The following is a 20,070-nucleotide window of genomic DNA, read 5'->3' as shown; positions in this document are numbered from 1 at the left end:
TTCTGGAGGATTTGCCGTATGGTAAAGATTTGGTCCGTCGTAGATCGTCCTTCCACAAGGTAGGCCTGATAACTTCTCACAAATCTGTTGGCTAGCGGTGACAGCCAGCGGAAAATGATTTGGGAAAGAACTTTGTAGGCGGTAGTCATGGCGGTGATCGCACGATAGTTTCCACAGTCAAATTTGTCGCCATCTTATAGATATTTTGCATCTCAATCTATAAGCTCCGCTCTAAAGTCATTCTTCCTAGCTGATTTATTATTTTTCAGCTGCTTGATGGCATCCTTATATTCGCCACATCTCGGCTCGCGGCACAAAGCCTCAGCGGGATGCGTTGAGTTTCTGGTAGAACTTTCGCGTTTCCTAAAAATGATGCAGCTGTTCCAGCTCTGCATACTCCTCCTCCTCCAGGTGGCGCTTTATCTCCCGGAGGATTTGGGTTCGCTGCATCTTCTTTTGTCTGTGTCTTCTGACCCTCTGACGAGTGGTACATAGTAGTTAGCCGCCCGCGCAGCGTTCTCCTCATTCATAACCATCCAACATTAAACGTCGAACCACTTCTTTCGTTGGGTTCGTTTCACATGCCCGTGACGTTCTCCGCTACGCTGTTGATGGGTGTTTTGATGGTGTTCCAACAGTCTTCGAGAAGAGTTTCCTCCATTTGGTCCTCTTCCGGCAGCGCAGCTTCGAGAGAATGCGCGTAGTTTTTGGCGACGTTGGGCTGCCTCAGTCGCGCGAGATCTAACCGGGGCGGGCATCGGTACTGAATGTTGTTAACAACGGAGAGTTCTGGACGCATCTTAACCATCACCAGGTAGTGGTCCGAGTCGACGTATGCGTCGCTATAGGATCTGGTTTGAGAAGTGCCGACAACCAATCAGAAGGTGGTCGATCTGTGTTTCTGTCTGATTTGGTGACCTCCAGCTGTATTTGGGAGGAGGTTGTGCTGAAAGCAGTTATTACGCGGCTATGTTCTTGGTATTTCTCCTCTTGGCCGACCTGAGCGTTGAAATTCCTGATGACGATCTTGATATCATGTTTTGGGCAGTGATCGTGCTCACGTTCAACAGCCGATGTCGGTACTTCCGAGGTGAGCGGTGTGCACGTTTATGATGCTAATGATAAGGAACCGGCCATTGATTCTCAACCCGCACATTTGCGGACCGATTAGCCTCCAAGCAATCACCCGTTTTCGCATCTCTCCCATCACTATAAAAGCTGTACCTAGCTTATGTGTGTTGCCGCAGCTCTGGTAGATGACATGACTATTGAACCCTTTCAGCACACCGTCGAATCTGCGGGACTTTGATACTCCGGAGAGCACTTGTGTGCTCCCTTGGCAATTGACGGATCGGCAATTCCACACTCGAGTTTCCAATCGTTAGTCCGTTTTAGTCGCGTAGATCTGGGCGGATTGTTCCAGTCCGATTTTTTTTGTTCCTCATTCATAACTTGTGACTGTTTTACGGTAGCGGCTTGTAAAACCTTTGCTCCAACCCCCTGTCTCGCTGGAGGTCCATCGTGCACAACACTGTTTAGGCCGCCCCTAACCTGGAGTACAGACGCTGTTTTGAGCCGTTCCTAACATGGTGGACAGACGCTCGGGAACTCAAAAGAGCTCTCTTCCCTGTCACCATTCGACCAAGTTCCCACCGGGGCTGGTTACCATATCTTCTCTTGGTTGCTCGTATCCCAGCTGGCACCGCGTGGAGGTCGGGATAGTCCACGGGAAATGTCCACGGTCCATACAATTTTGTTAGAATTTATATGGGCAGTTGTCCACGGAGGGGGAGGGGGGGATCAAAATCGTTAAAAATCTGTCCACGTGGTATGTGGATGACCTCAAAGTCATAAACTTTCAACCTCAGACATTTCCTTGTGATAGTCACATGGTTTCATATTTTTACCTTCAAACCGCATCGCATCTGCGTTAAACGTAAACAAATTTTCTTGCTCGAAAGTCGCAGATTAATTTTATCTTTGTGGAAAATACATCGTGTCTACGAAGACATCTAATAAAACGTTGCCATGCAATCGAAATCATTTAATGTCGATTGGGGATTCACCGTGCGAAATAAAACCCAATCAAATACGAGATGTTTCATTTATATCTTCATTCTCCCTGTATGGCATTCGAGTAATTCAGTCAACAAGTTAGAACAACTGTTTTGCACCCGTATGTGAATTGAAAACAGACAAATCAATTATACTGTTTGTCCAGGGCCATTTACAGTAGCATCAGTTTCAAAGCACCTCACTCAATGTCAAGCGTTTATTCGTTTCATTATCGCAACCTTCTGCTTCTCTGTACATGCGGTTATGCATGGTGGCTTCGGGGTGAACTTTTCATTCTCTCATTCTTCACTAGTGTAGCAGTTTTTTTAAAGGATTCAGGAGAAATGTTTTTGTTGACATTCACCATAGTAAAATTTTTAATGATAATGTTGTTCAAATTATTTTCGGAATTTTCTGAAACCACTGTGTAACAGACATAGCGTTATAAAGACGTTTGCATTAAGTCGGTTTCACGCATACCGATAGTAACTCAGCGTCTGTATCGATTAGAGGTGCAGTGGTATTGAATGGTTCTACAATATTGCAACTATATCCAGCTTAACAACAAAGTTATACATTGGCTTTGATATTGGAAGTGCGATATGAATTGCTGTTATTTATATGAGGGTTCAATCAAACGGTGGCTTATTTGTACTGTAGTAAAAAAAATCGTTCAACATCGTTAACCGAGTAGCAATACCTACACTGATTTCTACAGCTCATATACAAACCAATGTAAAAAGTGAAACTAATCAGTATACTATTTCACTACAACTGTAACTAATTAACAAAAACTAACTAACACCATTCAATCGACGCAACGTGTGTCAACGAAACAGCTGTTTGGCCATGATATTCGATAATAAATCGCTATGTACTGTTGAACTATCAGCTAGCGTAACGTAAACGTCAACATGGTCGCTATAGGCACAGCTTCGCCGCTGATATACATGTATGTGTATGGTTGATTCAACGTGTGGAAACTAACTTTTACAGCAAGACGAAACAAATTGCTTCACTTTTCTCGTGCAAACCTCACGAAAATGGGAGCTCTGTTTTCTTTTTTATTGTCGCTTGAATTGAGCAAATGATGTATCATCTTGGAACTTCTTAATTCAGTTCTGCTGTTACTTTTTTGCTGTACTGTTTATTCGTGCATATATATCAAAGCCGTGATTAAACCATAATTCATGTTTTCACGTTTCAATTCGATGTTGTCGTTGTTCGCTTCACAAGGTTCTGTTGCGTTTTGTAGTGCAGAGCTAGTATGTTTTACTAGGTGTCAGCGTCGGCTGAGTTTGGTGTGGTATTATTATTGACGAAGATGTTCATTAATGGTAGAATCATTGGAGGCATTGAGTGTGCACTAGTGTTTGTCTCCTTTGGTTGAGTATGTAAGTAAACGAAACACGTTTCCCACTTTTGGTGCGGTGGGATTGATAGTGTATACTTGGTTGATGGTGCGTAAGCGTTTTTAATAGGTATGCTTGATAATGAAATAAGGTAACTAAGTTCTATTATTAGAATATTGTTATGCAATATTAATGAGTTTATTATATTAATTTCAACCTTATGAATTTAATGAATCGAAATGTCATGGTTTTATTGGATATCTTAATTTAACCCACATTTTTTATTGATGAGGCGTAAAATATCATGAAATTTAAGCTTTCACATTATTCTATAATTGGACTTTGATTCCGACAGCATTATTCACACACCGAAAAGGCGAACAGATTATAATCATTGTTATATCCTTATCGGTGTAAATTTCAAGAAAGTTCACGATTGTACGATTATCGTATAACCAACCTGTTGGTGGTCGAGGTCTTTTTGCCACATTGTAAATTACAATCTTGTCAGCCTTCTTCTGTTGCTTCAGGTTTCTCGAATCGAAATGGCAGATGATCCTATGTAGGGCAAGCTTAGGAAGAGCACTCGCAAATCGTCGTTGGCTCAGCGAGGGATAACAGGGCGGAGAAAGCTTGAATATACGAACTGCACAATAGAGGAGATTTTTCCTATACCATTTACTGCAAAACTCGTCCTTTGTCACCATTGAATACTTCTAGTATGCGTTAGTGTAAAAGTGTATATATATATATATATATATATATATATATATATATATATATATATATATATATATATATATATATATATATATATATATATATATATATATATATATATATATATATATATATATATATATATATATATATATATATATATATATCTGCTTGAGTTACGTTTTCCTTATGTTGTCACCAAAAGTACGCACCGGAGCCGTACAAGTGAATGGAAGTGAATGTATAGGGATTATGTCCAAATAAAGGAATTATTTCTTTCAAATGTTAGATAGGCGTATAAACGATTATCGTTACAGTCTAGCTTATTAACAAATTGCTATACTTGTCATTCATTGTGTAGAACTCTTCTAGAACTATAAATAGAAAAATAAAAATCTTTGTGAGCGTTCCAAAATAGTTATTTTTTTTTTTCTTCACATAACATTTATTTGACACGGCACAAATACAATTTAATGTTTAACGGCGCCAATTATATCTGATGACTTAAAAACTAAAGCAAATTTTTTATCCTCGCTGCCGACTACGAGCTGAAATTAAGTCTAACTTAAAACTAGCATGGGATTTCCAATCAGTGTTTTGTTGTTCAATGGTCGTCTGATAATCGTCGAATGGCATGCATGGATTCGTTCTGCTGAGCCACGATGTCGTGAGTTGGGACAGAGGCTCGTAGTCCTTGGGTCCTGGTTCTATTGTGCGGGGTCTGGTTGCTGGTTTTGTGCTTAAGGTTCAAACGTGTTCTTGTCGTTTTGTTGGGTGTAGACGGAGGGGAACGGGACTAGACTGGGGCGTGGATGGATTTCAGGAAAACGTATATAAGGGACATGTAGGATAGGTCACGGCTCGCCAAGACATCACGAACAGGAACAGCCGGCTGTCTACCCTCGGCCTGCAGGGAAGCTATTAATTTAGACCTGGCGTCACGGTGTACAGGGCATGACCAAACCACATGCTCTATGTCGTGATAACCTTCACCACAGGCACAGATACCACTTTCCCCGAGCCCAACACGACGGAGGAGCGCGTCAAATCTATAGTGATTGGACATAAGCCGGGACATCACGCAAATGAAATCCCGACCTACATCCAACCCCTTGAACCACGGGTTCGTCGATACTTTGGGGATTATGGAATGTAACCACCTTCCCAATTCCCCTCTGGTCCAAGCATTTTGCCAACTGATGATCGTATTCTGACGTACAAGTGCGAAAAATTCATTAAAGGCAATTGGTCTTTCATAAATATCACCGTTTGTTGCGCCCACCTTAGCCAAAGAGTCCGCTTTCTCATTACCCGGTATCGAGCAGTGAGAAGGGACCCACGCTAAGGTAATCTGAGTAGATTTTTCGGATAAAGCACTCAGATGTTCCCGTATTTTCCCCAGGAAATACGGAGAGTGCTTAACATCTTTCATCGATCGGAGAGCCTCAATGGAACTGAGACTGTCCGTAAAGATGAAATAATGGTCCGTGGGCATTTTTTCGATAATCCCTAGGGTGTACTGAATTGCAGCTAATTCTGCGACGTAAACAGAAGCAGGATTATCGAGCTTATGGGAGACGGTTAAATTGTTATTGAAGATACCGAAGCCAGTGGACCCATCAAGAAGTGATCCGTCAGTGTAGTACATATTGTCGCAGTTGATGTTTCGATATTTATTGGAAAAAATTTTAGGGATCTGCTGCACGCGTAAATGATCCGGGATTCCACGAGTTTCTTCTATCATGGATGTATCGAAAAACACAGTAGAATCAGAAGTATTTGATAAGTCGACACGATTTGGAATATTCGAAGAAGGGTTAATATTTTGGGACATGTGATTGAAATACAATGTCATAAAACGGGTTTGAGAATTAAGTTCGATTAACCTTTCAAAATTTTCAATCACGGGACGGTTCAAGACCTCACATTTGATTAGAATACAAGAAGACAGGCTCCAGAAGCGGTTTTTCAATGGTAGTACTCCAGCTAAAACCTCCAAACTCATCGTATGGGTCGACTGCATGCAACCTAAGGCGATACGCAAACAACGATATTGTATTCGCTCCAGTTTGATCAAATGTGTGTTTGCTGCGGAGCGGAAGCAGAAACACCCGTATTCAATAACAGACAATATCGTTGTTTGGTAAAGCCTTATAAGGTCTCCTGGATGGGCTCCCCACCATTGTCCGGTTATTGTACGAAGAAAATTCACTCTTTGTTGACATTTTTCATCAGATACCTCACGTGACAACCCCAGGTGCCTTTAGAGTCGAACCAGACACCAAGATATTTGTGTACCAAAACCTGAGAAATCGTTTTACCCATTAATTGTGTTTGAAGCTGAGCAGGTTCATGCTTCCTAGAAAAAACTACTATCTCAGTCTTCTCCGGAGAGAATTCGATACCTAGCTGTAAAGCCCAAGCAGACAAATTGTCCAAGGTATCTTGCAATGGTCCTTGCAAATCGGCAGCTTTGGCTCCTGTAACAGAGATTACACTGTCGTCTGCAAGTTGTCTTATCGTGCATGAATTTGCCAGACATTCGTCGATGTCATTTACATAAAAGTTGTAAAGAAGGGGGCTTAAACATGAGCCCTGGGGAAGACCCATGTAGCTAATGCGAAAAGTTGCCAAATCGCCATGCGTAAAATGCATGTGCTTTTCGGACAACAAATTGTGCAAAAAATTGTTCAAAATTGGAGAAAATCCTTGTCGGTGAAGTTTACCCGAAAGAATGTCAATAGAAACGGAATCAAAAGCCCCCTTAATGTCCAAGAACGCAGACGCCATTTGTTCTTTACGAGCATACGCCAGCTGAATATCTGTTGAAAGCAACGCAAGACAATCATTCGTCCCTTTGGCACGGCGGAAGCCAAATTGAGTATCCGATAGTAGGCCATTTGATTCGACCCAATGGTCTAAACGACGGAGTATCATTTTTTCCATCAATTCCCGGATACAGGATAGCATTGCAATCGGTCTATAAGAGTTGTGATCAGAAGCTGGTTTCCCTGGTTTTTGGATGGCGATCACCTTCACTTGCCTCCAATCCTGCGGTACAATGTTTTGCTCCAGGAACTTATTGAACAAGTTCAACAAGCGCCTCTTGGCATTGCCGGGTAGATTCTTCAACAAGTTGAATTTGATTCTATCTAATCCAGGCGCGTTATTGTTACAGGACAGGAGGGCAACTGAAAATTCTGCCATCGTAAAAGGTGATTCTATCGCGTCGTGGCCCGGAGACGCATCGCGAACAATATTTTGCGCAGGAACAGAGTCCGGACATACTTTCCTGGCAAAATCAAATATCCACCTACTTGAAGACTCCTCGCTTTCGTTGACCGTTACGCGATTCCGCATTCTTCTGGCTGTGTTCCAAGGAGTGCTCATCGATGTCTCCCTCGACGTCTCGTTCACGAACCGACGCCAATATCCGCGTTTCTTTGCTTTAGCCAAGCTTTTAAGCTTGGTATCAAGCTCCGAATACCGTAAATAGTCGCCAGGTATACCTCCCGTCTGGTAGGCCTTAAACGCGTCGGATCTTTGCGTGTAGACATCGGAGCACTCTTGGTCCCACCACGGAGTGGGAGGCCGTACTTTGATCGTTACGCCGGGATATTTCTTCGTTTGGGCTTGCAACGCGGCGTCGAGAATCAAGCCCGCGAGGAGGTTGTATTCTTCAAGTGGTGAATGATGTTGAATCGACTCGACCGCTTTTGAAATCATTTCCTCGTATAACTTCCAATCGACATTTCGTGTGAGGTCATACGGAATGTCAATTGGTCGCATGCGAGTTGACCCGTTAGTAATTGAAATAAGAATAGGCAGATGGTCGCTACCGTGAGGATCGAGGATTACCTTCCATGTGCAATCCAACCGTAGCGACGTCGAACATAAGGATAGATCCAAAGCGCTTGGGCGCGCTGGAGGTTTCGGGATACGTGTCATTTCACCGTTGTTTAAAATAGTCATGTCGAAGTCATCGCAAAGGTTATAGATTAAAGAGGAGCGGTTATCATTGTATGGGGAACCCCAAGCCACGCCATGAGAGTTGAAGTCTCCCAAAATCAAACGTGGCGAGGGAAGAAGTTCTATTAAATCAAAGAGCAGCCGTTGCCCAACCTGTGCTCTGGGGGGAATATATATTGAGGCAATACAAAGCTCTTTACCTTGTATTGTCATTTGACATGCGACAACTTCGATGCCTGGAATCGAGGGGAGGTTAATACGATAGAAAGAATAGCACTTTTTAATCCCTAAAAGTACTCCTCCATATGGGGTGTCTCGATCAAGGCGAATAATATTAAAATCATGGAAGTTGAGATCAATATTTGAAGTAAGCCAAGTTTCACAAAGGGAAAATGCATCGCATTTGTTTTTATTTATCAAAACTTTAAACGAATCAATTTTTGGTAAAATACTTCTACAATTCCACTGTAAGACAGAGATAGAATCCTTCATATACGCAGTTGAATTAGGCATCGAAGGATACAATCGCTGCAAGGAGAGGCCATTGGGCAGTCAACTGCTTCAAAAATGATCTAACTGTTGTGAGGAATGCTGTAAGAAAAATTTTAATTGGATCGGGTACATTGAAAGTTTCAAAAATCCAGTCCACAATGTCAGAAAATTTCACTAATCCAGAGTTTGTTTCATCAACTGGGAGTGTAAAAGGAGCAACTGGGGTTTTAGATGTTCCTGGCAGTGCTGGGAACTCCTTCTGGGACTTTAAATTTGCCAGCCCAGGAGGAGTTTGCTTCGGTTTTTCCGCAGCACTGTTTGGTTTGTTTGTAACTTTCATTTCACTTTGAGAAATCTTAGGACCTTTTCTGGGAAGTTTAGGAGAGGAAATTTTTTTCCTCTTTCTAGACTCCCCAGGATTGGCGTAAGATGCTCCCGCTGGTGAATCGTCAGAATCGGTTTCATCAGAGGACAACAAATCGAAGGGGTTCGAAGTAACGGGAGAAGTGGTAACGGTCTTCTTCAGCATGTCAGCGTAGGAACGCTTTGAACGCTCTTTGAGAGACCGTTTTATTTTATCCCTGCGCTGCATGTACACCGCACATGTCGAGAGCTCATGCAGATTTTCTCCGCAGTGAATACACTTTTCAGCGTTAACACTGCAAGAATCTTCCGCATGAGACTCCCCACACTTGCCACAACGTGCCTTATTGCAGCAGTAGGCGGCTGTATGGCCTAACTGCTTGCAATTCAGGCAGTTCATGACGCGGGGCACGTAGAGCCTCACAGGGAGACGAACCCGGTGGATCGAGACGTGGCTTGGTAGTGCAGACCCGGCGAACGTAACTCGAAACGAGTCTGACGGAGTGTATACTGTTTTGCCACCGATGATCGATGCTGACCGCAATTGCTTGCAGTCGAGCACCTTTACTTCGGGACACGTTTTGTTCTTAAAGCACCCTTTGGCACTTTGCAGTATACACTCGACGGACAGACTCGAATCGGTTATGACACCGTCGATCTCCACGTCTCGTGCGGGTATGTAAACGCGATACTCGCGTGTGAAGAGCTCAGAGCAAGCTATATCGTTGGCCTCTTTCAGGTTACCGACCACGACACGGAGCTTGTTAGGCCGGACCTTGGAAATTTCGGTCACGCCCTTGTACTCCTTCGTCAGGTCCTTAGAAATCTGCAAGAGGTTCAACTTTTTCGATTTCGGTCCTGCCTTTGGCCGAAAATAAACAGTATAGCTGCCTTGGGCTCCGTCTGGGTAGAGCCTGGGGCGAGGGGGGACTGAAGAATGAACAGGGGAGGGGGTAACAGAAGGGTCAGGGTCAGAGGGGTTCGGGGATGGTGGCGCGGGAGGCGAGGGATCTACATCCATCGCGCTAAGTCTAGCGCACTAGCGCTGACAAGAACACGTGCCTTTTTATTTCTCCCTTCCAGTAAGGTTGGTTGTCCGATCGTTCGAAGTAGCAGCCGTTACAGCCAGCAGCACCAATACAGCAGCACCAAACAGCCACCAGCAGCGAGCCAGGTGTGAGATCACTCCACACAGCGATACAACTCGCTGACACTGATGGCTTCTTCTTTTTCCTCGTTTGTGTCTCGTCCACTGCTGTAGCACAATCCAGCCAGCAGCCAAATCGGCTTACGCACCAGCTGGCAGTCACGATGCGAAACAGTTGCACAAAGGCACGACCTTGAACCCGGATTTATTTCACTTGACCAGGCAAACAATGCCAACACTTGTTCACACGTCTTTTGTTTTATACTCTATCGGACCGATCACCAAACACGTCCAGTACTGATGCGTGTTCGGCACAGAATGACCAAAATAGTTATGTGACGAAGAGGTTTTTGCGCATAATAAAACGACGGGTTATTCAGAATTCGCAGGGTTATCTATTTTAATACCAGATCCCCCAGCTGGTCTTGAGATACGATACCGGCCGAATAAGCTAGTCGTCGTATGCTCGAGTCCTAGCTCGAAAGAGCCTGTGAGAGTCTGTAGGATCGTAGCCTGTCCTGTACATTAACAGTTGGCTGCAAAGTCTGCGTATATGAAACAGAAGTTCAAGTTCCGCATCGAAATGGAGCACCAAGGCTTTGCTTTTGGACCGGAGCAGAACCAGGACATATCTTTTCGTTTCGATATCGATCACCAGATCCACTTATGCAGCTTAGACGTAAATAATTTGTATAAAAGAGCTCCCGAATAAGTAAAATTCGTGGCACGCAGGACACGCTTCCATATTTTTGTGAACATTTTCACTCTTTGTAAGCGAGCATAACCGACTTCGGTTACATTGCCGTTTTATGTGCTCTGCATAGCACGGCAAGATTCACGAACAAAAGTAACGGCAATGGCAATTTTTTCGTTCTTCTGTCAGCAGCTCCTTGCGGGCATCTCTCGTTGTCCTTTCTCCGTTCGATAGAAAATGATGTAGGAATTTGCAGGATCTTTGTTAGTGGGAAAGAGTCATTACACGGGGAAATGCTGCTGCTTCAGCTTGCAATCCGAGCAATGTGCTGAATGGAAAACAGCAGAAGGATGGAGGTTATACAGTGTTAGCCAGAGCAAGAGGAAGTAAATTTTGGAACTTCAAGAAAGGTGATTCGAAAGGAGGCAATAGAGCTAGAAATGGCACGCTATGTAAGAAACCCATCCTGATGAAGTGGGTTTATGTTATATATCACAAAAGCTTTGGCATGTGGTGGCAGCCTAACTAGAACTGCTCGATATTAATGAAAAGAGCAGCAGTTGGCTTTTGTAGTAGCCGGCTCGAATGAGTGAATATGTTCCCGGAAAACAATAAATGCTCTAAATTGAGACCCTTTCTTTCGAAGTCAGTTTCCTAATTATACTTTGCAAAAGTTGGTTCCGTTTATCCTGCCATTAAAGTTAGGCTCGATTCGATTGTCAACTATTTCTGCAGATTTCAATTTTACATTGCCTTTTTCACTGATAAGTATTGTAACCGTCACTACGCACTGGTATGATTAATTAAAGTTCAGTTTTCATCATATCTTTGCAAGATAAAGTACAGGCAAGAAACAGACGACCCCACGGTATGCTTAAGCGACGTGATGATGCTGTGCAATACGATGTACACACTAGGCGTTCTATTAGAAGACGTCCTGTCGGAAGAAGTTATACAACCGCCTACTGCATCCCTCTGTTTCGCTTCCGCACTCCAGAGGTGAACCATATCCGGTTGATATTTCAAACTAGTCTCTGAAGAAACGAAACAACGATTGAAAAAGGTGGGACGTGCAAAAGACCGCTTTCCTTTATGGGACGTGGCAGCATAAAGCGAAGTTGCACTTTTAGGGCAGTTTCATCCTTGCTATTGTTGGATGGAAAATGGCAGAAACTTGGCTCACAAGCTAAGGGAGTTTATCGCTTTCCACAGTGGGGTTTCTCAGCGTAGCTTTGCATACGTTGTGACGAAAGGTGTAACCTGCAGACAGCTGCGTGTCGTATGTTTTCTCATAAACTGCTTTTAACCCGTACAATCGGGTTCAAAAGTGTTGATTTCAACGCATCTCATTTTCGATATGTTTGTATTTGTCCTTTCAATCAGTATACCGAAATATATCGATACCTATACCCATATGAAAAAACTTAAGACATATTTACGAGTGCAGATGTTCTAGTTATTTTAATTTAGTAGATATTTTATGTTAGATTGTCTAAGTATTCATATCCATCATTCATCAACCAATAAAACGTACTTCAACAAAACACACTAACTTTGCTTTTTTCATCTCCTTCTACAGCTCAGCCCCTCGGATATGGACATGCGGATCCAGTCGAAGCTGGGCAACTACGACCAGGCTCGGCCGCATTTCCTTTACGACTCATCGGCACACCACCTGATTGGCATCACGACGAGTCCTGCGTTCACGCCGCGCTCGAATGCACCCACGTCGCAGATGTCCAACACCCTCACCAGCACGACGCAATCGTCGCTAGCAGGATTGGCTCCGAGCTCGTCGGCGTCCTCGCACTACAATCGACCGCTTCTGCCAAAAACCAATAGTAGCAATAGTAACATCAGTAGTAGTAACAGTAGTAGCAATAGCAATAGTGGCGCCGGTGGCAGTTTCGTCAAACCCACGGACAACCGACCGGTCTTTAATGGACGTTCCTCATTGGCTGGTGGCCGCCATTATGGTTCAGCATCGTCCGGTACTGGAGTAGGGGCATTTCCTAAGCTTGAGGTATGAATTAATTATCGTTTAGATAGAGTGATTGAGTACTCTATGGCAATAATGTGACGAGCACACATACTGTATTTCCTTCTTCTGGTTGGTATGAGCTAGTGATGAGGGTGTAAGGAGAACGATTGATGTTTCTATCATTTTTAATGCATCGTTTCAGTAGTTTTTATCAATCAATACTACTTTCGATTACGTAAAGTTTGTGTTCGCTGTGATAAGCGATGCAACCGATTGTGACCCCAAAACGGACAACATTGATGTTTTAAAGATTTGTGTTCTTCTATTTCGCTCTGGAATTTTTATTTATTCTGAGAACACGCATGTTGTCTCTGGGCACCTACACTCTTTTTTTTTGCATAACCAATAAAACTACCTACGATCGCATACTGACTACATGTCGATTGTTTAGGGTGTTTGTCTATCTTTTCATTATGAATTCATTATTCATGAAAATCATATTATTGTAAATTTGTGATCACCGTACAAAGATTCAAAACGGCGCTATTATCCAAAACAGCTAATAATCAGCATAGGGTTCTATTACGATCTGGCAAAACTAAATCAAAAAGTTTATATTTTTCAACAGTATAAACATAGAACAGGCATATGAATGAAAAAAAAGAATGAATTTAATATTTTGTGTTTCTGAAACTTTTGAATATTTCCGAATATTATTCAAAACTTAATTTTTCCGAAGGCGCATGAAAATTTTAAGAGGCAGGCGATATACTTTCACCATAAAAATGGGATTGTATTTGAAAATAACTCTTGGCAAAAAAGCAAAGCTTTGGTGCTACATTCCGATTCGGAACTTGACCTTCTGTTTATTTATACACAGACTTCGCAGCCGACTGTTTAGTGTACAGGACAATTGCGGGGCTAGCGCTACGATCCTACTGACACTAACAGTCTCTTCCGAGCCGAGACTCGAGCCCACGACAACTGGCTTGTTAGGCCAGCATCGTACCTCGAGACCATCTGGGAGATCTGGCGCGGATAACTCTTGGCATTTATCGCGATTCCGACTTTTTTTTTCTTCATCTATAGTTTATTTGACACGGCACAAATACAATTCAATGTTTAACGGCGCCAATTATATCTGGTAGCTTACTTTCTAAAGTATCTTAATAACTAAAAGCAAATTTTTTATCCTCGCTGCCGACTACGAGCTGAAACTAAATCTAACTTAAAGCTATAATATTTTGCATTAAAAGCACAGGTTTGCTGTTTGATGGGTTTCATTGCCTTAGGTAAGCAGCATATTAAATTTGTTCCGCTGCTGGGCCAAGATATTACGGACTGGCATATTGGGTTGTTTCCATCGGGCCTTGAGAGTATCGTGCGGGTCTGATTGCTGTTTCCGGATCCGGGGTCTTAACGTGTTCTTGTCGTTTGGTTGGATGTAGACGGAAGGGGATAGGACTAAACTGGGGCGTGGATGGATTTCAGGAAAACGTATATAAGGGACATGTAGGATAGGTCACGGCTCGCCAAGACATCACGAACAGGAACAGCCGGCTGCCTATCTTCGGCCTGCAGGGAAGCTATTAATCAAGACCTGGCGTGACGGTGTACAGGGCATGACCAAACAACGTGCTCTATGTCGTGATAACCTTCACCACAGGCACAGATACCACTCTCCCCGAGCCCAACACGACGGAGATGCGCGTCAAATCTATAGTGATTGGACATAGGCCGGGACATCACGCAAATGAAATCCCGACCTACATCCAACCCGTTGAAGCACGGGTTCGTCGATACCTTGGGGATTATGGAATGTAACCACCTTCCCAGTTCCCCCTTGGTCCAAGAATTTTGCCAACTGATGATCGTATTCTGACGTACAAAAGCAAAAAATTCATTAAAGGCAATTGGTCTTTCATAAATATCACCGTTTGTTGCGCCCACCTTACCCAAAAAGTCCGCTTTCTCATTGCCCGGTATCGAGCAGTGAGAAGGGACCCACGCTAAGGTAATCTGAGTAGATTTTTCGAATAAAGCACTCAGATGTTCCCGTATTTTCCCCAGGAAATACGGAGAGTGCTTAACATCTTTCATCGATCGGAGAGCCTCAATGGAACTGAGACTGTCCGTAAAGATGAAATAATGGTCCGTGGGCATTTTTTCGATAATCCCTAGGGTGTACTGAATTGCAGCTTATTCTGCGACGTAAATAGAAGCAGGATTATCGAGCTTATGGGAGACGGTTAAATTGTTATTGAAGATACCGAAGCCAGTGGACCCATTAAGAAGTGATCCGTCAGTGTAGTACATATTGTCGCAGTTGATGTTTCGATATTTATTGGAAAAAATTTTAGGGATCTGCTGCACGCGTAAATGATCCGGGATTCCACGAGTTTCTTCTATCATGGATGTATCGAAAAACACAGTAGAATCAGAAGTATTTGATAAGTCGACACGATTTGGAATATTCGATGAAGGGTTAATATTTTGGGACATGTGATTGAAATACAATGTCATAAAACGGGTTTGAGAATTAAGTTCGATTAACCTTTCAAAATTTTCAATCACGGGACGGTTCAAGACCTCACATTTGATTAGAATACGAGAAGTCAGGCTCCAGAAGCGGTTTTTCAATGGTAGTACTCCAGCTAAGATCTCCAAACTCATCGTATGGGTCGATTGCATGCAACCCAAGGCGATACGCAAACAACAATATTGTATTCGCTCCAGTTTGATCAAATGTGTGTTTGCTGCGGAGCGGAAGCAGAAACACCCGTACTCAATAACAGACAGTATCGTTGTTTGGTAAAGCCTTATAAGGTCTCCTGGGTGGGCACCCCACGATTGTCCGGTTATTGTACGAAGAAAATTCACTCTTTGTTGACATTTTTTCATCAGATACCTCACGTGACACCCCAGGTGCCTTTAGAGTCGAACCAGACACCAAGATATTTGTGTACCAAAACCTGAGAAATCGTTTTACCCATTAATTGTGTTTGAAGCTGAGCAGGTTCATGCTTCCTAGAAAAAACTACTATCTCAGTCTTCTCCGGAGAGAATCCGATACCTAACTGTAAAGCCCAAGCAGACAAATTGTCCAAGGTATCTTGCAATGGTCCTTGCAAATCGGCAGCTTTGGCTCCTGTAACAGAGATTACACTGTCGTCTGCAAGTTGTCTTATCGTGCATGAATTTGCCAGACATTCGTCGATGTCATTTACATAAAAGTTGTAAAGAAGGGGGCTTAAACATGAGCCCTGGGGAAGACCCATGTAGCTAATGCGAAAAGTTGCCAAATCGCCGTGCGTAAAATGCATGTGCTTTTCGGACAACAAACTGTACAAAAAATTGTTCAAAATTGGAGAAAATCCTTGTCGGTGAAGTTTACCCGAAAGAATGTCAATAGAAACGGAATCAAAAGCCCCCTTAATGTCCAAGAACGCAGACGCCATTTGTTCTTTGCGAGCATACGCCAGCTGAATATCTGTTGAAAGCAACGCAAGACAATAATTCATCCCTTTGGCACGGCGGAAGCCAAATTGAGTATCTGATCTGATAGTAGACCATTTGATTCGACCCAATGGTCTAAACGACGGAGTATCATTTTTTCCATCAATTTCCGGATACAGGATAGCATTGAAATCGGCCTATAAGAGTTGTGATCAGAAGCTGGTTTCCCTGGTTTTTGGATGGCGATCACCTTCACTTGCCTCCAATCCTGCGGTACAATGTTTTGCTCCAGGAACTTATTGAACAAGTTCAACAAGCGCCTCTTGGCATTGCCGGGTAGATTCTTCAACAAGTTGAATTTGATTCTATCTAACCCAGGCGCGTTATTGTTACAGGACAGAAGGGCAACTGAAAATTCTGCCATCGTAAAAGGTGATTCTATCGCGTCGTGGCCCGGAGACGCATCGCGAACAATGTTTTGCTCAGGAACAGAGTCCGGACATACTTTCCTGGCAAAATCAAATATCCACCGACTTGAAGACTCCTCGCTTTCGTTGACCGTTACGCGATTCCGCATTCTTCGGGCTGTGTTCCAAAGAGTGCTCATCGATGTCTCCCTCGACGTCTCGTTCACGAACCGACGCCAATATCCGCGTTTCTTTGCTTTAGCCAAGCTTTTAAGCTTGGTATCAAGCTCCGAATACCGTAAATAGTCGCCAGGTATACCTCCCTTCTGGTAGGCCAAAAACGCGTCGGATCTTTGCGTGTAGACATCGGAGCACTCTTGGTCCCACCACGGAGTGGGAGGCCGTTCTTTAATCGTTACGCCGGGATATTTCTTCGTTTGGGCTTGCAACGCAGCGTCGACAATCAAGCCCGCGAGGAGGTTGTATTCTTCAAGTGGTGGATGATGTTGAATCGAATCGACCGCTTTTGAAATCATTTCCTCGTATAACTTCCAATCGACATTCCGTGTGAGGTCATACGGAATGTCAACTGGTCGCATGCGAGTTGACCCGTTAGTAATTGAAATAAGAATAGGCTACCGTGAGGATCGAGGATTACCTTCCATGTGCAATCCAACCGTAGCGACGTCGAACATAAGGATAGATCCAAAGCGCTTGGGCGCGCTGGAGGTTTCGGGATACGTGTCATTTCACCGTTGTTCAAAATAGTCATGTCGAAGTCATCGCAAAGGTTATATATTAAAGAGGAGCGGTTATCATTGTAAGAGGAACCCCAAGCCACACCACGAGAGTTGAAGTCTCCCAAAATCAAACGTGGCGCGGGAAGAAGTTCTATTAAATCAAAGAGCAGCCGTTGCCCAACCTGTGCTCTGGGAGGAATATATATTGAGGCAATACAAAGCTCTTTACCTTATATTGTCATTTGACATGCGACAACTTCGATGCCTGGAATCGAGGGGAGGTTAATACGATAGAAAGAATAGCACTTTTTAATCCCTAAAAGTACTTCTCCATATGGGGTGTCTCGATCAAGGCGAATAATATTAAAATCATGGAAGTTGAGATCAATATTTGAAGTAAGCCATGTTTCACAAAGGGAAAATGCATCGCATTTGTTTTTATTTATCAAAACTTTAAACGAATCAATTTTTGGTAAAATACTCCTACAATTCCACTGTAAGACAGAGATAGAATCCTTCATATACGCAGTTGAATTAGGCATCGAAGGATACAATCGCTGCAAGGAGGAGCCATTGGGCAGTCAACTGCTTCAAAAATGATCTAACTGTTGGGAGGAATGTTGTAAGAAAAGTTTTAATTGGTTCGGGTACATTGAAATTTTCAAAAATCCAGTCCACAATGTCAGAAAATTTCACTAATCCAGAGTTTGTTTCATCAACTGGATGTGCAAAAGGAACAACTGGGGTTTTAGATGTTCCTGGCAGTGCTGGGAACTCCTTCTGGGACTTTAAATTTGCAAGCCCAGGAGAAGTTTGCTTCGGTTTTTCCGCAGCACTGTTTGGTTTGTTCGTACTTTTCATTACACTTTGGGAAATCTTAGGACCTTTACGGGGAAGTTTAGGAGAAGAAACATTTTTCCTCTTCCTAGACTCCCCAGGATTGGCATAAGATGTTCCCGCTGATGAATCGTCAGAATCGGTTTCATCAGAGGACAACAGATCAAAGGGGTTCGAAGTAACGGGAGAAGTGGTAACGGTCTTCTTCAGCATCTCAGCATAAGAACGCTTTGAACGCTCCTTAAGTGACCGCTTGATTTTATCTCTGCGCTGCATGTACACCGGGCATGTGGAGAGCTCATGCTGGTTTTCCCCACAGTGAATACATTTTTCAGCATTAACACTGCAAGAATCTTCCGCATGAGTCTCCCCACACTTGCTACATCGTGCCTTATTGCAGCAGTAGGCGGCTGTGTGGCCTAACTGCTTGCAATTGGTGCAATTCATAACACGGGGTCTATACAATCGCACAGGCAGACGAACCCGGTCGATCGAGACGTGGCTAGGGAGTGCAGATCCGGCAAACGTAACGCGAAACGAGTCTGACGGAGTGTGAACTTTTTTACCGCCGACGAGAGACATGGACCGCAATTGCTTACAATCCAAAATCTTCGCCTGTGTTTCGGTATTTTTGAAGCAACCGGTTGCGCTTTTTAGGATACACTCGACAGACAGACTCGAATCGGTTATGACACCGTCGATCTCCACGTCTCGTGCGGGTATGTAAACGCGATACTCGCGTGTGAAGAGCTCAGAGCAAGCGATAGCATTGGCCTGTGCCAGATCACTGACCACGACACGGAGCTTGTTAGGTCGGACCTTGGAAATTTCGGTCACGGCCTTGTACCCCTTCGTCAGGTCTTTTGAAATTTGCAGTATGTTTAATCGCTTTGAATTCACTCCTGCCTTTGGACGAAAATAAACAGTATAGCTGCCCTGTTGAGATCCGTCCGGGTAAAGCCTGGGGCGAGGGGGGACTGGAGAATGAACAGGGGAGGGGGTAACAGAAGGGTCAGGGTCAGGGGGGTTCGGGGATGGTGGCACGGGAGGCGAGGGATCTATATCCATCGCGCTAAATGTAGCGCACTAGCGCACTAGCGCCGACAAGAACACGTACCTATTTACTTCTTCCTTCCAGCAGTGGTTGTCCGATCGTTCGAAGCTGCACCCAAAGCAGCCAGCAGCACCAGTACAGCAGCACCAATACAGCCACCAGCAGTGAGCCGGGTGTGAGATCACTCAGCACAGCGACACGACTCGACTGTCAAATGATGGCCTTGAATTAGAAAGATCTATTCACTGTGCACAGATCAAAACTGCAGCTGGTATTTTGCACCAATACAGCCAAAGTTGCGAGCCGGGTACAGAACGTAGCGACACAACTCACAATCTAGTTGGCCTTTAGCGCGAATAATACACTCTTTTGTTTGGCTATTCGTACACACGGACCGGATTGTAATAGAACGACCACTTTGCACGTCCGTTTCTGTCGAGTGTTCGACGCGGAATGACGATTTCGACTTGTTGTATTTTATTCCTTTATATGTATACATTCAACCATTTCTGTATTTCATCAGAGAAATTAAATGAATCTAGAATAGAGAAAGGGCTGATTAAATGGACACCCTAAGCCATTTCCCAATTTCTCCACAGTTTAACACTACAACTATGAGTCGATAGCGCACATTAACTGAGCCACTATTGGTTGATACAAAAAAATAAGAAGTAGTACTCAAATTAAGTTTTTTTCGTAGTTTTCATGAGCATTTTCGAAAGCAGTTTTTTGGGGGTTAAATGGACACGTGTGGGTAAAATGAACATAGGGAGGTGGTAATATGAACACCTTGGGCTTGAACA

General features: G+C 43.6%; 1 protein-coding gene across 4 annotated transcripts in view; it reads left to right on the top strand.

The window, feature by feature from the left end:
* LOC129726552 (AF4/FMR2 family member lilli) overlaps window positions 1-20,070 on the top strand; it is a 183,494-nt gene that overhangs the window by 137,235 nt on the left and 26,189 nt on the right. For all 4 annotated transcript variants that reach the window (XR_008728357.1, XM_055683403.1, XM_055683402.1 and 1 more), the window contains one exon: window positions 12,372-12,815. Coding sequence is in view for 3 of the 4 variants with exons in the window: in XM_055683403.1 (XP_055539378.1) it covers window positions 12,372-12,815 (444 nt within the window). In the remaining variant the exon portion in view is untranslated. The remainder of the gene's footprint in view (window positions 1-12,371; window positions 12,816-20,070) is intronic.

This window comes from Wyeomyia smithii, chromosome 3 (assembly GCF_029784165.1).
Source record: "Wyeomyia smithii strain HCP4-BCI-WySm-NY-G18 chromosome 3, ASM2978416v1, whole genome shotgun sequence".
NCBI classification, from domain to species: Eukaryota; Metazoa; Arthropoda; class Insecta; order Diptera; family Culicidae; genus Wyeomyia; species Wyeomyia smithii.
The sequence above is the reverse complement of the archived record's forward strand: the minus strand, read 5'-3'. Positions and strand labels throughout refer to the sequence as shown.